This window comes from Rhamphochromis longiceps, linkage group LG18 (assembly GCF_057381845.1).
Source record: "Rhamphochromis longiceps isolate RC_006_pf linkage group LG18, R_longiceps_female_GT1.1, whole genome shotgun sequence".
Taxonomy (NCBI): domain Eukaryota; kingdom Metazoa; phylum Chordata; class Actinopteri; order Cichliformes; family Cichlidae; genus Rhamphochromis; species Rhamphochromis longiceps.
In genome coordinates this window covers 15,897,110-15,917,586 of record NC_140574.1, presented here as the reverse complement: position 1 = coordinate 15,917,586, position 20,477 = coordinate 15,897,110, and the positions used below count along the sequence as shown (strand labels likewise).

Here is a 20,477-nt window from a genome sequence, read left to right as displayed (position 1 = left end):
GATGTACAGGGTGGGCCATTTATATGGATACACCGTAATAAAATGGGAATGGTTGCTGATATTAAAGTCCTGTTTGTGGCATATTAGTATATGTGAGGGGGCAAACTCCTCAAGATGGGTGGTGGCCATGGTGGCCATTTAGAAGTCGGCCATCTTGGATACAACTTTTGTTTTTTCAATAGGAAGAGGGCCATGTGACACATCAAACTTATTGGTAATGTCACAAGAAAAACAATGGTGTGCTTGGTTTCAACGTAACTTTACTCTTTCATGAGTTATTTACAAGTTTCTCTTTGTTCACAGCCATTGACATGTCGAAGAGGTTAACACGCTAGGAGCGGATCGAAATTGTGTTGATATCTGGTGAACGCAGTAATCGGGTTATTGCATCAGATTTCAATGCAAGACACCCTACGAGACCACCCATCTCCCATGCTACAGTTAGCAAACTGCTTGCTAGGTTTCGTGAAACTGGTTCAGTGTTGGATTTGCCAAAACGTGGACGCAAGAAAACTGTCACTAGTGGCTGTTCTAGCTTCATTCAGCAAGAGCCCACAGTGTAGCACTCGTCGTATGTCACTGGAGAGTGGCATTAGTCGAACATCCCTTCGGCGGATATTAGCTACTCACAAATGGCACCCTTACAAACTCCAGCTACTGCAGCATCTCAACGAGGATGACCCAGATCGGCGCACATAATTTGCAGAATGGGCGAAACAAAAATTGGAACAGGACCCTCAGTTCACGCAGAAGATTTTGTTCAGTGATGAAACATTTATGTGAATGGTGAAGTTAAATAAAACCACCGCTACTGGTCTGACACTAACCCACATTGGATGGATCCCTCCAAGACTGCTGGAACAACAAAAGTGATGGTTTGGTGTGGTATATGGGGTACAACGATAGTGGGTCCATTCTTCATCAATGGAAACCTCAAGGCCACTGGATATTTGAAATTGCTACATGATGATGTGTTTCCCTCTTTATGCACTGAAGCTGGCACGTTCCCTGAGTTTTTCCAGCAAGATGGTGCACCACCACATTATGGGTGCCAGGTCCGAGCATTCCTAGATAAACAGTTTCCTGGAAAGTGGATTGGTCGTCGTGGGCCAGTTGAACGGCCCCCAAGGTCTCCTGATTTGACCCCCTTAGACTTTTATCTTTGGGGTCATCTGAAGGCAATTGTCTATGGTGTGAAGATACGAGATGTGCAGCACCTGAAACTACGGATACTGGATGCCTGTGCTGGCATTTTTCCTGCGGTGTTGCTATCAGTGTGTGAAGAGTGGGAGAAGAGGGTTGCATTGACAATCCAACACAATGGGCAGCACATTGAACACATTTTATAAGTGGTCAGAAACTTGTAAATAACTCATGAAAGAGTAAAGTTACATTGAAACCAAGCACACCATTGTTTTTCTTGTGACATTACCAATAAGTTTGATGTGTCACATGGCCCTCTTCCTATTGAAAAAACAAAAGTTGTATCCAAGATGGCCGACTTCTAAATGGCCACCATGGTCACCACCCATCTTGAGGAGTTTGCCCCCTCACATATACTAATGTGCCACAAACAGGACTTTAACCCTCATGCCATCTTGGGCATCACCAACCATTCCCATTTTATTACGGTGTATCCATATAAATGGCCCACCCTGTATAAGCCAAAACATTTATAACCTGAAATGATAGTTTCAGGCTATAAACACATAATGTTCACAAAGACTTATCCTGTACAACTGATTAAAAAAGCTGATTAAGTCAATGTTAACACTATGATCAGTATTTAAAGAGCTTGCATTTAATGTTTTAACTGTTAGGAATCATGATATTTCAGTATTAATTTCTACTGACAACCATATTTCTGATATCCTATGGCTAGTACATACTGAAGCAAAGTAAGTCTATTTTTTAAGTGCAAAAGCTTAAAAACTAAAATGTTCTTTTTTTTTTAAATAATACATGCAAACGAAGTCATTTATATAGTCAGTTAGCCCAAACCAAAAAAAATTTCTTGGCTTCTTCTTATCACTGTGGTATATTATAAATATTTAAATCTGCTGTAATTATGATATAATTATCTTTTTCCCCCTCCGGAATGACTTTTTTCTTTCTTTGGAGACCCTCTTAAAAACAAGGGAAAGCAGCCAGCTAGTAGAGCTGGTCAGCCCCTGATACACGAACGGGATGGGGGTGGCGGTGGCAACAAAGTGCTGACTTCAGCCTAGTAAAGTATTAAATATAAAGCCAGTAAAGAACCGACTATAGCTAGTGGATTTAGCACTACATTTCTAATCTCTCTTTGCTCCAGTGTCAATCCCAGCGCATTAACATTTGCTTTAAACTGCTTTCCCCATTGTTGGCCTCAAAAATGCTGCGCTGCAAGTTATTACTCTGAGCAGGAATCACGTTTAGTCTTAGAAAGGATACTGAATGAATGGCTCGTCTACAAGAATTTCCTGCAACTGTCTGCAGTAGGTCAAATGGAAAACATGATCGCAGGATCCATGATTGCAATAACAGTGAGCCGCAGCCAAATTAAAAGGGAGTTGTGAAAATAATCCTTAACATTAAGAGTGAAAACATTCGTACTCTCTCTGATGTTCTCCCACGTCCACTGGTCATTCTTGAAGAAGGGATGCCTCTTGATTTCATCTACACCATTACGGCCGAGTCGAACATCCCTGTGGGGGTCAGGAGGAGAAATTTAGTAATTTCAGCAATTCTGTATGGTAATGTCAGCAGAAGACAGCAAGTATCTGAATGCAAAGAGAGCCATTATCTCTGCTATTAAGATTTTTTGTTTTTCACAGAGGGTTCTCTACATCTGAAAACAATTTATGCAAAGAAAAGGATTTCTGACAAAAAGCTTCGTGATTCGCTGCTCGGTCTGTGGCCATCTAACCTGTCGGTCAGGAAAGCACAGATCAGATTCTTGGCGTCATTGGATATGTCGCTGTCATCAGGGAAGGTCAGCGCATTCTTGTGGTTCATAATTTTGCTATAGGTCCCCACTAGTGAGTCTGCATAGAAAGGAGTGTCGCCTATACACGGGACAAACGAGAGCAACAGGTAAGTAATATGTCTGGCTCTAAATATGTAAAATAAGTCATCTTTCAATGCAAATACTCACCAACTAACATTTCGTACAGAAACACTCCCACTGACCACCAGTCGCACTCTCTGCCATAATAGCCATCTCCTCCTTGGGATTTCAGTACCTCAGGTGAAATGTAGTCTGGAGTTCCCACTGCTGTGTCACATCGTACCATACCGTCCTGAAGGGCACGAGCATCATAAACATTAACAACTCCAACACTTTACTTCAAAAAAATTATCATTATTACAGGGATATGGTAAATAGACTCATTCTTATATAGCACCTTTTCACTTTGCCAGAGCACTCAAAGCACTTTACACAAGATGCCTCATTCACCCATTCATATAAGCACTTAAACACTTTTTGCTATGCTTAAGTACTTTCTAGCTAATATTCACACAGACTCATACTCCGATAGATGCGTCAGAGAGCAATATGGGGTTAGCATCTTGCCTAAAGATATTTGGCATGCAGACTGGAGAGCCAGGAATCAAACCACCAACCTTCCAATCAATAAATGACCAGCTCTACTGAGCTACAGCCAACCTGCCATCCCAGTAATTACTATTATTAATGTTGTTGTTTATTTAATTCTATAAAAGTGGATGAAAACAACGACTAAGTGATTTATCAGATTTTAACCTAAATTACAATTTTGGCTTTCAACAATTAGATCAAAATAAAACTATGATAATAATACAAATACTCTTCTTGCAGTGTTATTTATATGCCAGCTATGTCCAGACACTTAAACTCAGCTATTAATCTTTAACTCCTCGAGATCTATCTTGAAGTAAAACTCTTAAAGTAGATTTATGAGATTTTTATAAAAATGTTGAGGTGTCGAGTATGAGCTGCAAATAATCTAAAGCATTATTCACATCTTTCTGGCAACAAAACCGCCTCCCAGCTTTCCGAGTTAGAATTTTCCCCTCTCTCTAAGTAAACAATTAATCAACAGGTGCTGAGCTGAGCTAAAGATCTGTCAATAAATTCAGAACTGGTCCCCAAAAAAACCACCTCGACACCTCCACCTCATTTTTCCTTATACAAGGACACATTCTTAAAGTTCAGTAACTCCATACTCGTTGTTAAGATAATGTCTAATATTGCTCAATAATCAAGATTAAAATACAGACCAGAATAATCATGACTGGGATTCTCACTATAACTGAGCAGCATTAACTTGAGACACAGAAATTTTTAAAATAATCTTATCAACATCATCTGACAATATGGCTGTGTTGAAAGAAAGTGAATCTGATACCTTGTTCATTTTCATGCAGGTCCCAAAGTCTGCGAGCTTTAAGTGGCCTGCTTTGTCAAGCAACATGTTATCAGGCTTGACATCTCTGAGGAAACAAAAACATCGTTAGACATCAGTTCAAGCACGACGCCAATAAAAACATCCAAATCAAACACACGCATCACAAGGAAACTAAACTCATCCAAAACATTCAAAGGCTTCAGCAGCGTTCTCATGCTGAGCCGATGCATGGGCATTAGCGTTAAGGTTAGAGAAACAAAACAAAAAACAACACAGTCAGATCTGTCTGAACGCTGTAGCAGCGACAGATCAGATGGCATGAGGTATGTGGGCAGCTGTTAATGAGAATAGTGTTCATGTTTCTCTGCACATCGTGCAAATCTGAGCGCGTCAGGAAATCCTTTATACAAGCTGTTATAAGACCATTTAATGCACAATAACGTTAACTTTATTAGAAATTAACATTGTTTTGCTGTTTGGGATGTGTTGTGTAATGTTTGGGTTAAAGCTGCCGTGGAAATGTGATTTCCTGCAAAAGGATTAATAAAGGATATATCCATCTAAAAAATGCTTTACTCCAATTAGAAGAAAACTGATGGAAAAAAATTCCACCACTGTACCCAGTAATGTTATGAACTAAAAGTGCTTCAGGGCTGTTGTGTGGAGAAACAATTTGATGTTCAGATGCATGCCATACTTGTTGCTCTGCTATTGACTATATAAAGCTCCCTCTGGCCCACGCCATTTCACACATTGGCAAACATGTTTGTTGCACTGGATGCCATGAGAAAAAAAAAAACAAGCAAAAAAAAAAAAAACAGTGCATGTCTACCCAACTTATCTTTAGCAATCTTTTACATATTAGAAAGAAAAATGAAGCTGACAGTGTGGAAAAATGTTTTGGTTTTTTTTTTTCCAAAGTTCTGAGAAGCAGTTGTGAAGTCTCTTAAAACCGATAGCACCTAGCAACGTTACTTCCTGCTTATTACAATGCTTCCTTAGATCACAGGTTGCCACCAAACCTCTTTGATCCCGCTACAAATCTCACACAATTACAACGGGAAAAAATGCCTTGTGGGGGAAAAAAAAAAACAGAACTAGAAATGACGATGTAACGTTAATAAGTCTTTTTAAATAACGAAAATAGCTTCTTTTTCAACATATATGAACACCACAAACAGAGAAAAATACAAATGTTGTACTGTCACCTGTGAATGAAGCCCATAGAGTGGATTCCATCCAGGGCCAGGACTACCTCGGCTGTGTAAAAGCGAGCCCACTTCTCTGGGACGTCATAGTTGCTCATCAAGTTTACCAAATCACCACCAGGCATGTACTCCATCACCATGTAGAGGTAGCGGTCATCTTGGAATGCAAAAAAGAGCTGTAGAAGGACAGAATTCAAACAATTAGGAAAAGGATTCAAAAGTATCCCAACAATTTATGTCAGACACATGAATGAGGCTGGATTTATGTGGTCTGAACAATGTCTGACTAATAACTGCATGTTTAGACACTCCTCTGTCCCATCATACCTGAACGACCCATGAACTATTGGCAAAGGCCATGATGTCCCTCTCCTCCCAGAAGAAAGCAGAGTCTGACCTCTTGATCATCTCAAACTTACTCAGCAGCTTCATGGCATATACTTTGCTTGTCGCTTTATGTCTTACCTGAAAAACGATAATGAGGCAGCAATCAAGTCAGACTTATTCATCAATGTGCTACATTTATAGCTACTGTGCTATTCAAAGAAATAAAGAAATAAAAAGACAGAATGGCACTCTTACCAACTGCACCTCTCCAAATGCACCCCTCCCAATAACTTTAACCACCTCATAGTCCTCCGCTTTCATTCGCAGATCACGAATGTTACTAATCGTCTCTTTGTCTGGGGGGGAAGAAAAAAAACAAACATGCAAAGTTACCAGGAGAAATGCACAAAGCTCTTGTTATGGTGTTGACCTTTGAGAGAAGGTGTATCTCCATCACTGAGGGATCACAGCCTCCCTGTTTATGCAATCTCAGGGGTTACTTTCATAGGACATCCACATTGTTGGCAAGCAAAGCAGAACAAGTTGACAGCGTACTGCAACTGCACAGCTGAGTGACGCCGTTTAGGGAAAGTTTGTTGCTTACTGAGAGTTGGCCTTTCCCTGATGTAATAATTCTAGCTCCCCTTGGGGAGTCAGTATCCACTGTTCAGCCAAATTTGGTCAAAGCAGTACTAGTGGGATCATTTTCAATTCACATGACTCACAACTAGCACGGGAATGCATGGAAAAGCGGGGTGCGGGGGGGCATCCAAGTTCAAGTGATCTAAAAATAAAAAGAAAGTACTAAGCTATTAGAATAAGAACATTTGTGAGTCATTTCCACCACACATGAGTTCCTGGGATCATGATCCCTACTTGAAAAATCCCAGGCAACCCTGAAGACATAAAAAAAACATGTTTAGAAATGCAACAAATAGGAACTCCAGTTACTGTTATAGATAATATACCATGTGAGTATATCTGCTCACGAGGCCGGGTGATGGATTAATGTCAGTAGGTCTTGGCATACATACAGTAGAGCAAACAGCTTATTTGATTGTGGTGCAAACCACAATGCATGGCTGGGGATTTAGAGCTAGAAGTGCTTCAGGCAAGTCATGCTACTGAAGATCACTGTCTTGGTATATAGCGCCATTATTCCATATCCATCAATGCCTTTCACGAAAATACAGAACCAAGAGTAATTGAGAAGATGCCTAATGGCAGTTTTTGCCTAGGGGTTTACAGTAGGTCACTTGATATTCAAATATGACCTGTTATATTCTAGTTGTCCTCAAAACTTTTAAAAAAAAACCTGTTAAGAATGCACAAAAAGTTACAACATGCACCATGACATTAATATCCTGCACAATCTTAGCAGTATCTCATGCATTTCTGATGCATTAAGATGGACACTTGAGATCCCATAAAAACCACCACATGATCAATACAGTATGAGTACAGATTTGAGCGCAAATTCTGGGGTACACGCTATAACTCACCATTGTCCCATATATTAAGTGCTGGAAATTGAGCAGTTTGACCAGATACATTAAGGAAAGCGAGAAACCTTTGATTTATAGATTTTTTTTCATCATATTTATAGCAGCTTCCCCATTCTGGGGACACAGTGAAAAAGAGAAGCCAGCCTTGACAGACATCAGGCGGGTCACCAACCATTTATGAAAGCCCCTTTGTTGGGGACACTAAACAGCAGACACCTATTGTGTCCAAGCCCACATACACGCCGTGACCCAAAAAACTGCTCCTCCCCCCTCCCTGAGTCTAGGCTTATACCCAGACATAACTGTGAACACAAATAGTTAATGAGAAAGACACAGGGAGCTCTCATAAGGGGGAAAGCTTGATGCAGTGTACTTACATCTATTCAAAAAGTTGTCAATACTCTTGTTTTTCCTCAGGGCAGGGAAGTCAAGGTCATATACCAGTGCATCCAAGCCATCCTGGAAGAAAAGCAGAAGGGTGACCATGCATGAAAGCAAAATTAAAAGACTGCTACAACGTCACAGATCGGTCATCTCACACGGCATGAGAAAAGCGAACTGTGAAACCGCTCTGTGCAAAAATGTCTGCATAACACTGGCAGTTGGCTTCCAGTCTGGATCATGTTACTGTTGGGGAGCACTTCAGCATTTTGTTGAAAAACAAAACAAATTTAAAAAAAAAAAAGTTTTAAAAAGCATGGCTTGCATATTGCATGACACTTATGACGGGGATGCACCAGGTTATCGGCCAGTAACTGCACATGTTATGACATCAACCAATGGCCGAGAGCTTTTCTGTTCCAGCCTCAAATGTGAAGACACAGGGAGCTCTCTACCAAATTGCAACTTTAAACATCAGAATTGGAATCAGACGAGAATTTTGCATCCATAATGTTTAGCACCAACATAGTGCATTCAAAAACATTATCTTTGGTCAATACAATTTTTGCCATCTATAAATGAATGCAATGACTTTTTTTTAGCTTTTGTCTTTTCAAGCAAAAAGTATATTATTCCAAACTGACATCACAAGTTTGTATAAGCAGCATGTCAAAAGAACCTAAGAAATATATGGTAAGTAATGACGACTGCACACTTCCCTATCATAGGCATTACAGCGATGTTCCTGGCCCTCCACGGAGTCATAACTTGATTACCATCATCTCTGCTAGGGTACGACTTGGATCAATGATTGAAAGCAAATAAAATAAACAGACATAAAGTATTTGTTGCCATTTTGTTTACAGTACAATTTTTGTGATTTCAAGAACTATAAACATGGAGAGAAACAGTCTTGCCTTCGGCTAGGCTACAGCACAAGTGCCACTGGCAGGGTTTAATCTAATCCAGAATGGCTGAAAAAACACGGGCACACAAACCCTCGAATGTACGTCAACTGTTAGAATAGAATAGAATAGAATTCAACTTTATTGTCATTGCACATGCACAGGTACAGGGCAACGAAATGCCCTGTAACTGTTATGAAGTCCCTCGCGCAGGTGTGAGCCAGATGTTTTCAAGGGGTGAGCTAACCTACATATGCTTTCCTTTAAAAAGGTCAGAGGTACATGTTCCACTATAAAGCTGGTAAGAGCTACAATTAAAATATGCAATAAAATGTATTTATTGGCCAAATCATCTCTGAACTTTCCATCATAGCATGAAATCTTGTCATTCCAGCAGTGTCTTTGTGTTTCTCTGAGCAAAGCAATGATGACACATGGTGAATCAGCAGCTTGGGAATCCTCTTAAGTCACTCTGCTGTTTCTGCTCAACAGTGGAGGACAGACATAAAACAAGCAAGTGCCCTGCAGGATGGGCGGTACAAGGAAAACGCAGGTGGGAGGGGAAAAGGAAAAAGTAAAAGGTGTAGAATTGTTGTTAGGAAGAAGAAAAACAACTTCAAAATTTACCAGGACAGAACACTGGAAAATTAATACTTTGGAAGCTCTTCTGCTCAGTTTAGAAACCTTCAGAAGTCAACATTCAGGAGAGAGTATTTACAGAAGAGGCTGGGAGGGGGAAAAGAAAGACGCCCTTTGAGCCATATAGTATCCAGCCAGCTTACACTGGGAAAAAAAATGCTGAAGAACTGAGTCCTTCAGGACCTTAATCACAAGGCTTTGCGCTCAGCAATGCACGTTTGCATAACTTCCTGCCGCAGAAAACTCTGGACAGCCACAGTAACATTCCTCAACAGGACTGTACACGTCAGAGAGTTATTTTAGTTATGTGGCCAAGCAAGTTCTCAACAAAAAAGTGAAGGAGAGGAAAGAGAAAAAATAATAATAATCTATCCCAAGTGCAGAGTCACATAGAGAGTCTCATTTTCAATCATCAGCACAACTGTAAAAGACTATGACGGAAAGGCAGAGGGAGTGGAGAGAGCTGGTGCATGTTGTGCTAGCTAGCCCAATAGGAGAACAAATAAAGGAAGCAACAAAGAAAAGCCAGCCATCCTAAGGAAACACCAGAGCAATAACAGAGCCAGGTAGGGCAAATACAAATACAATATAGGATAAAATCATGAAACAAGAATGTGAAAGCTAACCGATTAACAAACAAAATAATGTCAGTTTGATAAAGTACTGGCTGTGAGCATCGGTGTCTGAATTTCGGCATTTGCATGTTTGCTGTGGTGTCACCTATCCTCATAGAGAGAAACTGAGGGCAAGCTGATATAGACATACCAGGAGGAACCATATAGATGGCATTTTAATCAACTGGCAAACTATTAATAAATAAGGTAGCTTAGCAACATTAAATACCCCTAATGGATGTTTATGCATTGATATACAACAGAACCTAGAATTAATGGCCTTCCACTCATGAGCGATAGAGGAAGTAGGATGACCAACCAGTTAAGTGTAGTCAAAATAAAATTGTAAAGCAACAAAACAGTGTACGAGTGATTTCCTGTATGCATGATTTTGCACGTACCATGAAGGGAAAAAAATGGAACTACTTTAACAACCTATCAACAACAAACGGCAGTTTTAGGGCTACAGCTACCGATTATTTTCGTAATCGATTATAGGACGACTGCCGTCTACTCTCAGCAATTTAAACATCATATTAGACATAGTTCAAATTTCATCTGCATACACTTTAATTTTAATTTCTACAGCTTTACTGCAGATATTTTACTGTGTAAAACAAATGTGGTGGAAATGGGGGTTTGCTACAAAATTCACTTTTCTTCACATTAGAGCTTGCTGAAGAGGTGGTTTGATTCTCGCCATGTGACTCCTGCCAACTTTTTCCCCGTAAAGGTTATTTTGGCAATTGCTGCAGTTTCAGACACTTTTGTTTCACTCCATTCGAGTTTACCGTCTCAGTAGCGGCTATGCGCTTTGTGTATGTAGACAAAATTCGGCTACATGTTTAACTACTTACATGGTGACAGCTGAGGGCTACAAAGTTAAACTGCGCATCGAAGCAAAAACATTTACACTGAGGAATTTTTTGTTATAAATCGATTTATTTGATGAATCGCTGCAGCCCTAGTCTGTTTGCTGAGCTAAAAGGCTTCTTGGCCAGCTGTCAAAGTGGAGAAGTTGAGAGCTGTCTTTTAATAGGAGCAAAGTTGTTAAGAGCCCTTTGCTTCAGTTTTATTCTGATAGTGGCGTGGACAGTGGCACTTGTTTTGCTCTGAAGATCCACTATAAGCTAGAGGGCTACCTTAACTTCATACACAACCACACTACCACCGGATTTAATCCAATATGGCAGGGTTGAAATGGAATACGCAACTCGCTGACAGAAGAACTTGGGGAAATATAAATATTTGCAGAATAGAAACTTAAACAGATTTTTTTTTATTCACTTATTCAGCTTTTCAGCAACACCACACAAACACACACGTTAACATAACCATTTATACCACAGATAGAAAATAAATCTGTGGGAAACTGATTATCACCGCAAAATTCAGCATTGGGTGGGAAGCAGCGTAGAGAGGTTAGACTGTGCCGACTACAGCAGAGCAGAGCATCCAGATCACCTGCACATACATGTAAGACGGCCAAGCAGGAGTCATTTTTGTCACAATTTTGTCACAACCTTTAATAACATGCATCAAGAGGACCACCAGTGATTTTTATATTCAGCCAATACCAATAGCCAGTTGCAGCTTCCTGCACATTGGAGAGGCATCCAGACTTGTGTAGCTTAACAGTGCATGTCATGATAGGCAATTTCAAAGAAAACTGTCAGAATCTGAGAAGTGCTTTACATTATCGGGGCTTGTTGCCAGCTCTCTGAACTAATGTGGATTGTAATGCTTCCAAAGTATTATCACCGTTCCACCTACACAGCTGTGCTGCCGAGGAGAGAAAAAAAAAAAACACTGCAAGATGACTGCAACGCCTGGCATGAATGGAGAGTTTGGAAAATACCGCTGGAAGATATCCCTTGAACATGTCAGCACATCATGGATCAACCCATTTATGCGAGTCTGTTTTCTTTCAGATGAAAATCATCAACTCAAACAACAGACACACAAAGACCACCTAGTGGATTTCAACCAGCTCCTATTGCCTGTTTGGTGTCTGCATATTAAATTCCTATTTGCAATACAGTTTTCATTGCAAACTCTGCTCCAGGCTACAGTACCAAATATGAGGCTGTTAGTACAGGAATACTTGAAATACTTTTTCATCATGAGTAATTTAGAATACTTTGCAGTAATGAGCACTTTCCAGGCAAACTGAATGAAAAAAGGTGCACACACACTATAAATTAACACCAAGGATCCAAGTTGATATCATAGCCTTCAGCCAAAAGGCAAAAATGTGACACTATTAATTAAAATGATACAATTACTGAGATTATATGCTGCTATGAACTTAACAAGATGTGCCTGCAATCTATGTTATAAGGAAAATCACAAAAACGATTAACTCAACTCGAAAGGGGCTGGGCAGTAGCCGTGCACAGGATGTTTTATTATGTGGCAGTCTTGGGAAAAATTGCAAGGAAAACAAACCAGAGCTTGAAGTTTCTGCTGATGCTGCTTCAGCCAGTGGGTGACACATCCCTGGGATTACTAACTAATCATATGAAAAACCGCCTCATCGCCCTATTCATGAAATGCGATAGTTATGTTTAAAATAAATAATTAAAAAAAAATGTATGGTTATACGGAACACACCAATGCATTGGCTGACATTACATATGATAATTATTTCCTTTATATCTTAATCCTTAAGGGATAAAAATACACACACACACAAGCACAAGCTCTTTTCCAGACATTAAAGTCTGAGTTAAAATTTCCATGAGAGACTCGGCCACATCATCCCCTCTCAGCATGCCAGCACAAGGCATGTGGACTGGCCTAAGTTGAGCCCTTCTTCTCACGTCCTTTTCTGCCACCTCTTCAAGACAATATGCTTTCCACATGTGAGCAGCTGAGCAGACAGCCTATTCCACAGCGGGGTGTGCCCGTGTAAACGTGAATGTGATCATACAAACCAGTGAAGCCATTCAAAGCATGAAATAACACATCACTTCCTCTCAGGTAAAGACATTCCAAGAGAGTTAACGCTGATCCCTCTAGTACACTTAGAAACCACCACTGAGACTTTAGCTGGAGTTTTTCTAGCCAAGCACTTTGTCTGGACTACTTCTTACACACTCTGGCTGCAGATAATATCTACTGACAGGAAATCCCATGTGCCTTGAAAGACTGCATATCTAACAACTCTGCTGGATAAATGGCTGTGACAGTAAGCCCAGGAGTGGCAAAACAGGGGTATTTGAGTTTCTTATGAGGTCCCAGTGAGCGAGAATTACTGTCACAAAAGCTTTCATGTGAAAGTAGAATGGAGTAATTCCAACAGTGGCCATCGCTCACTGGTTTCCAATGACTGAGCGGTGGATTCTCAAGCAAAACTGTGCTCCTCTGCCTGCACGGCACACGCCAGCAAATGACCAGTTCATTAAAGGAGGGAATATAGACCATTATGTACGCAGGAGCGCCCAACGGGCATTTTAGCCCTTAGTAAACAAGACAGATTCTGAATGGGCTCATTTCAAAAAAAAAGAAGGAAAAAAAAGAAAGAGGAGTTCCATTTTTAAAAGATTGGACCATTTTAGTATGCATTCCTGCACATAATCAGTCAGTTGAGGGAAAGCACTGCTACAAATAGCTCAGTCAATTGTTGTTCCCATAACTGAATAGCTGAGGAGAGCAGTTTACAACTGACAGCCCTGAACCTTCTGACAATAGGGGTAGATGAAATGCTGACCGTAACCTTCACCACAAATGTTTTCCAAATCAAGACGATACAGTTCATTATCAAAAAAGCTCCAGACGGGTGTTGCTTTGTTTTAAATTCAAAACAAATCAACAGAGCCCACACATTTCGTGTGCATCTTCCAAAGTATTACATACCTTACTTACCCATATGGAAAAGATATAGTAAAAACTTACATGATTTACTCATGAAAGTGGCCAATTTCTCATTACTTTCATATATTGTTTTACTAAGTATCCAAAACATACAAGTTTCATTATATAATTTTTCAAGGGATCTTATATCTGTTTTCACTCTTGTATGCTTTTCATACAAGTTTCACACAAGACAGATACAAACTTTATAAGATTTATATATATCTTTTCCATATGGGTAAATACCTTTGTTACTTCCGGGGAGCAATGGACAAATCAAACTTAAATGAGTGCTGTAGGTGATTGCCCCCATAAAAATACGGCCACTGCAGTACTTTTTGTCAGAGTTACATTAGCCCTGCAGGGGATGCAGCTGTGAGAAAGAGCAGATGCAAAAACAACCGGTGGTGCATTCAAGGTTCCTGCATTCACCAGTGTCGCCCTTATGGTGAAAAGACTGATTTTGTTCATAGTATATATTTGTCACAATTAACAAATGTTCAACAGATAAATGGCACATGTGATGCTGTGGTTTAGAATGAAAGGTCATTACGCAGTGCAGTTTGTTTTGGTTGACTAACACAAAACAGAAGTAGCTTAGAGGACTGGTATATCCTGATAACAATGGCCTGGAAAATCTTGCCTTGTCATATACCCCTTACACAGGCCTATATGCTAACTGAGAACACCACAAAAGGGTGAGTATTATGTCCTCCTGTCAAAAAATCTCTGGTAAATCTAGAACGACAGTGAATTTTGCTACATTATCAGTGCAAGACAACACCTTAAGAGGCAGGGCAGGTCCATTAAAGGCAAAGGTCGTGAAGGCAGGACAAGGATTCACTGGCTGTTTTTCAAAAGTTGGGCCTTGGCAACTCAACCATGCAAGGAAATCAGAACGCAGGCCGCAAACATGTTTATGCTAGACGCTCAGAACAACTGTTTTTCAAGGTAAGCTTCTATGAGGCCTTGTTTTATTGTATGATAGTTTCCCTTAATTGGGCTATATCCAGCATTAGACCTTAGTCCGAATTGGACTTAAACAATAAATACAAGTTTTCACACCAGCTGTTTTTATAGCAAAGTTTCTTTATCATTTCATTATAAGGCATAAGAATCACTCACTCAGTTCTGATGTTTTAAGACTAAATCTAAACTAAGTAGAAAAAACTGGCTGATGTTGACCTCCAAATGTGATTTCAACAAAATAAATCTCTGTCTCATACTCATCTAAATGTATAGGAATCTCACCACAAAGCTAATTTATCTATTGCCATCTCCTACACGAACTGAAATATATGCAGCATTTCTGATTTTAGCTCACACTCTAAATCAAAGTCAGAGCATCCACCCTGACGTGCAGTACTCGCACAGTCGCCATCGTATGAATCTGGTTTATTGGCCTTGCCGTTTCCTGTAATTACTCTTATTACAGATTTAAAGCCCAAATAACAGATGAAAGAGGGATCAAACTCAGAGGCGCTGACGTAGTCCAAGTGTCAAAGGAAGAACAAAGATGATGGCAGGAAGCCTTTATGTAGTGCACCTCAATTATCGCTCACAGCGAGTCCTAACACATCGATTCATTTATTATAATGCACTAGATGATAAACAGACTCCACTTTAATACTCTAGCGCCAAGTGCAAGGGTACCTGGGACATTTTTCAGTACTTTGACAAATACACAACCAATTTTCATTTTTCTAAAGACTTCGATCATTGCTGGTTGACAGAAGAATAAAATATATTAACAATGCTTAGACCTTTAATGGCAACTGAGCTTTCACATCACAATGTCAGGAATTCTGTCCGTTCAGATTGGCTCTGTAGAAGCCAATGTAGAGCACAATGATTGGGGAGGGGGCTGCCCATCTAGATAAGGCTCTCTTCACTCTGAGCAGGATTTATTTAGCGGGTGAAGATAAGGGCAGCAGGACTGGAGAACAGTGAATGGTTATGCAAGCCCAGAGCTGAGCACTAAGGTACAGGCCAAATGTCACCATCACACATATCACAGGCCAAGCTCCTATAAGGGAAAAGTGTAATCCCAACGGTCCTATACTTCAGAGTGCTATGCCAGGTACAGAAACACAGCCAGTAAAAGGCTTGCATTGTGCATTCTGATGGAGCCTATTACTCATAGCCAAGCATGTTGGCTGCTTCATGCGTTAAATGTCCTGATTCACAGCCCTCAGAAACATGAGTCTTCAGTCCACATAATTTTGGTTTATGGGTAGAGAGCAGAGCCCACACCCAGCTACCTCAGAGCTGCCTGCTTGGGCTCAACTCTCCAGACATGCAGAATGGCTCTGGGACACACAGGGAACTCCAGGCCAGTCAAAGACAAGAGGTTATTTGATTAGCATGGAATTTTATTAAGCTGTGGGTGGAGTTGCATGGTGGCAGAGAGCGCCTCAGCAAAAGGCCTCCATTCATTGATCAGGGGCGATTGCAGAGAGGGGAAGAAAAAAAAAAAAAAAAAGAGAAAAAAAAACGAACAACACCCTTGTGTGTGAGGCTGCCAGTGGGAACAGTCCCCACAGCTTTTTGCCATTAGAAATGCAGAGCATGTGCACCTCTAGGTGAGTTTAAGAGCCCCTTTTCTGCAACACGATGGGAGGTCAGTGCTAAGCAATTTTTCTTAACTAAAGACCACTATCTGTAGCACCCTGAACACAAACACTCTGGGATGTGTGGGTGGGGTTTTGGGACAAGCCCCTTTTCCTATAGGGCTTTCCTTACTTCATTTGTTTAGGAAATTAGTCCACTCCTATATCATAAAGTCAAGAGGAATCAATCAAAGAGCCACGTAGCCTCAAGAACTATTAGGATATACATAATAATATGGGAACTGTTTATTTCTTGCCACTTCAGTGGTGTGCCCAAGGCGAAAAAGTAGGTCAGACACGAAAACCCAAAACATAGGTTTTAAGTCAGTAACTGGAAATTCAAGGCAAGTCCATCCGTCCCCCCAGCCGATTACCTACACTCATTTTGATTCTACCACAACAAACATCTGAGCACAACCGCTCCCTTTAGTCACAAAGACGCAAATCCGTGCGAAAACACGCAGCACGGCTGTCACTGAACCTGAAACGCTCCTCATATCAACACACCCTCGACGTAACAACATCCCCTCCACGATGAGTCAGTTTCTGGGACTGCTGCACGTAATAAAAACCAATAAAGGTGTTGCTCCAGGCTGAAGCACGTGGCAACAGCCGCCTTTCTTTTAAGATAGGAGTCATTTCGTGAGTTGTCATCCACAGGCAGGAAGCAGCCAGGAAAAACTCTAGCCAACAGGTGTACTGATGCAGCTGAAGCTCTGCAGGTTAGAACAGGCTTGAAGAGGGCCTATCACTTTATATGAAGCTGAAACAAACAACACATCTAACTGGTCACCTTTTAAATGCTCTAAGCTGCACACTGGTGACCAAAAATATATATATCACAATCGGTTTGCAGCGCAAGGCAGGAAACTCACTAGTTGATGGGTTTTAACTTGCCTAAAACAAAAATATTGTAACGAAGTGTGTGTCTCTGTGCCATCTGTCCAGCTTATTAGTCATTACGTTACAATTATTCGTTATTTTTATTTTAAACTAGCAGAATACCGCAGTTAAAGATTGTTATTTCCACCCTATTATAGTGTGCGTTTTTGCCTTCGATTTTGTAAAGTATCTGGAGGTGTTAAAATTAATACCCCTAGTTTTTACATGCCAGTGCACAGGTGTTCCAGCTAACTAAATGTCTGTATATTCTGTGTCAGCAATTCTTCAGTGACAAGATGAAGTGTGCTGGTCTCGGAAAGAATTTCTGTTCCAAGGACTACACTGACCCCGAAATTGGCTGAATCGCTACGTTAGCCACTTTAGCCCGCTACTATGCTACAAACTTACCAGCAGACAATCCGTGTTTATTTCTGACTTTGGGTCTTTCAACATGGCATCGATCTTTTCAAATCGAGCCTCCATCGTATCCCCAGCAGACATTTTTGCTGCAAAACTCATTCCCGACGTTGAGTTATGAACAAAAACAGCCCAATGGCGAGTGGCTAGCTAGCTTTAGCAGCTAGCGATAGCTAGCTAGCTAGCCAAATGTCCCTTTCTTCTTCTGAACTTTCCGCCGCACTTCAAAGAAAACACATCGTTCTCCTGGAGCTTCCACACGCTTTAAGGTTGCATTGAACATGCAAAAGCCACATTTTCGGATTTGAAGTATGTGTCCCCGGTACGAGTGGCAAACAACTTTAGTGGCAAAGATAAATGCGGCGACAGATTAGTCAGCCTCCGTGGGATGCCGCTGAGGATAAGGGCTTAAAATGTTGGTGCATCCAAACAAAAGGCAGTTAAAACGTGAATGCACCGTCTGTCTGAAAAAAAGCACGATTTGTTGGAAAGCTAGTCCTGTGCCGTTCCCATATCTATGCCAGGCCCCTGCAGAAAATGACAAACCAATCTGACAGCTCAAAAGTAGAAGTGGTGGGAAAAAAAACTTCTGCTTCTTCCAAATTTCGATGAGTGTAAAGACGGAGTCGTTACAACGTTTAAAGGCACTCCATCCGTAGCGTTGCGTGCGCTGTCACTGAGCCTCGATTGCCTCCCCGTCCGAACTGCTTTATCCCTCAGATGGAATACAGACAGATTGGGTTTGATGTGTGTTACTTTTCAGAAAACAATCGCAGACGATGCCCGATTTTCTCCAACAGTCTCGCCAATATGTCCGCCTTCCTGTTCAAACACCCCTGAGAAGATACTTCAAATGTCAGGTACTGGGCATGCGCAAGTCTACATCACAAACTGGAAGGCAACACGTTGCTGCTCCCAAACGTTAAAAAGTTGCCTAAACGTTATGATCTCACTGAAAATCTACCATCCGAGGAAGAATAAACTTAAATTAAGTTTAAAAATATTTATCTTTAATGTTGATATATAGAGATTCTATTTGGTTCTTTTTTCTTTTTTTTAAAGACTTTTAGAAATACTGTTGGTTAGACTGTTAATAAAAAATAATGTTCACGACACAAACAGCAAAACCATTCATCCGAATATCCATAGGAAGTACTATAAACACTGTGTCTAAATGTTATGACAATTACATAATAATAATAATAACAGCATATATTAGAATAATATATTATTAATTGTAATGATTATATTATTACTAATCTATATATTTTTTTTTAATTCCTGATGTTATTTTTAAGTTAAAGCTGAGCTTTAACTAGCTTAATCTATTCTCCACTGGCTTACATTATGTGCAACAAAACCACACACTCTCAAAATTATTCTTTCATAACTAACATGTACAGTCAGTTATGAAAGTTTACATAGACTCATCTTGCCCATAACTGTCATGGCAATTTGGAACTTTTACTTATTTCTTTGGATGGTTCTTTTTCCAGGGTGCAATGGTTGAGCAGCATACATCTAAAGAAACACTTGGGTGCGCAAATTTTAATTTATTTTAGATTTTCTCTACTCCACACAGTGTCAAGAGTACATATACAGGCTCAAATATATACTTACACTCAGTTAAATCTTTTAATAAGTGGTGCTGAGGTTCAGCAGTATGTTAAAAGACATAATCTGGGAAGGTCTCTTGGAGCTATTTCTAAACAACTGCAAACTCAGATCTGCAGTTCAAACCAATATACTGATGTATCATCACTTTGGCTCATCTTCCAGACTTTGGCTTTCACCCTCAGATGAGAGGAAATTGGTTAGGATGTCCAGGAACAACCAAAAGAGCCAAACAAGAACCACCAAGGCTACAGCCTGGAAAGGTTTGGAATACAGTGAAGCACATACTTCTCTCTCTGATTTAATGTCTGTTCATTTGTTTCCTGTAAATGCTGCACATTTTTAAAAGCGCATCTATTGCACAAGAATTCTTTGCTGTACTGCGTAATAACTTCTTCTTGATGTCATACGACAGGGGGCGATGTTTTACAATTTATCGAGAGAGCTCACTCGTTTTCAAGAACTTGAATAAGCCCATTGAGCTTGACTTTATGACAAGGGGTGCAAAGTCCACATGTCGCGTATGTTTCGTATTCATATTCCTTTATATGACCAGAAGTATCTATCAAAGCTATGCAGCATTAAAGACCATGCTTTCGTGTACCCCCAGTGTATTAATGATTTGTACATACAGAGGGATCTGACAGCATTTTGATCTGAAAACCAAAAGCAGGTTTTGAACAGTTTGCGCAATCACCATACAATCACCTAAAGGTATAAGTATGCATGTTTAAAAAAATGCAACTTAAACATAACCTTCATTTTCAGGTGTGTGTAGATGTATGTTCGTGTTTCGGTGAGATTGTTGACTCGTTCTTTTCACTTTCTTGGCATGTTTATCATTAGTCTTTCGTGCAAACTGTTTATTTTTCTTATATCTGCGAATCAACCGAGCAAATATCATGCTGTCGACGCTATATTGTAACGTAAAGTTAGTAGTACCTAATATAGTTCTTACTGCACGTTTAAACTATAATAAAACAAAAAACAAAAAACTACTTATACATGTCGTCGATGGTTACTATTCATTTACTAGCTTTGGACGACCTCTTTTGCCTTTTTCCTCCCATTTGATAAACAAGCGATCACAAAGAACAACCTTAGCCGAACTTCCGCTGATTTGAACCAAACGGTACGTACTGTAGCTTCCTGAC

The 20,477-nt window shown here is 40.3% G+C and overlaps 1 protein-coding gene across 2 annotated transcripts in view; it reads right to left on the bottom strand.

Annotated features, from left to right (window-relative positions):
• rock1 (Rho-associated, coiled-coil containing protein kinase 1) overlaps positions 1 to 18,547 on the bottom strand; it is a 31,419-nt gene extending 12,872 nt beyond the window's left edge. For both annotated transcript variants that reach the window (XM_085389780.1, XM_085389781.1), the window contains exons 1-9: positions 17,701 to 18,547; positions 7,785 to 7,866; positions 6,158 to 6,258; positions 5,903 to 6,040; positions 5,576 to 5,751; positions 4,368 to 4,452; positions 3,134 to 3,278; positions 2,906 to 3,044; positions 2,593 to 2,684 (exon numbers count right to left, since the gene is read on the bottom strand). In XM_085389780.1, coding sequence (XP_085245906.1) covers positions 2,593 to 2,684; positions 2,906 to 3,044; positions 3,134 to 3,278; positions 4,368 to 4,452; positions 5,576 to 5,751; positions 5,903 to 6,040; positions 6,158 to 6,258; positions 7,785 to 7,866; positions 17,701 to 17,811 — 1,069 coding nt within the window. In that variant the 5' untranslated portion in view covers positions 17,812 to 18,547. The remainder of the gene's footprint in view (positions 1 to 2,592; positions 2,685 to 2,905; positions 3,045 to 3,133; positions 3,279 to 4,367; positions 4,453 to 5,575; positions 5,752 to 5,902; positions 6,041 to 6,157; positions 6,259 to 7,784; positions 7,867 to 17,700) is intronic.
• Between the last annotated feature and the right edge of the window lie 1,930 nt (positions 18,548 to 20,477).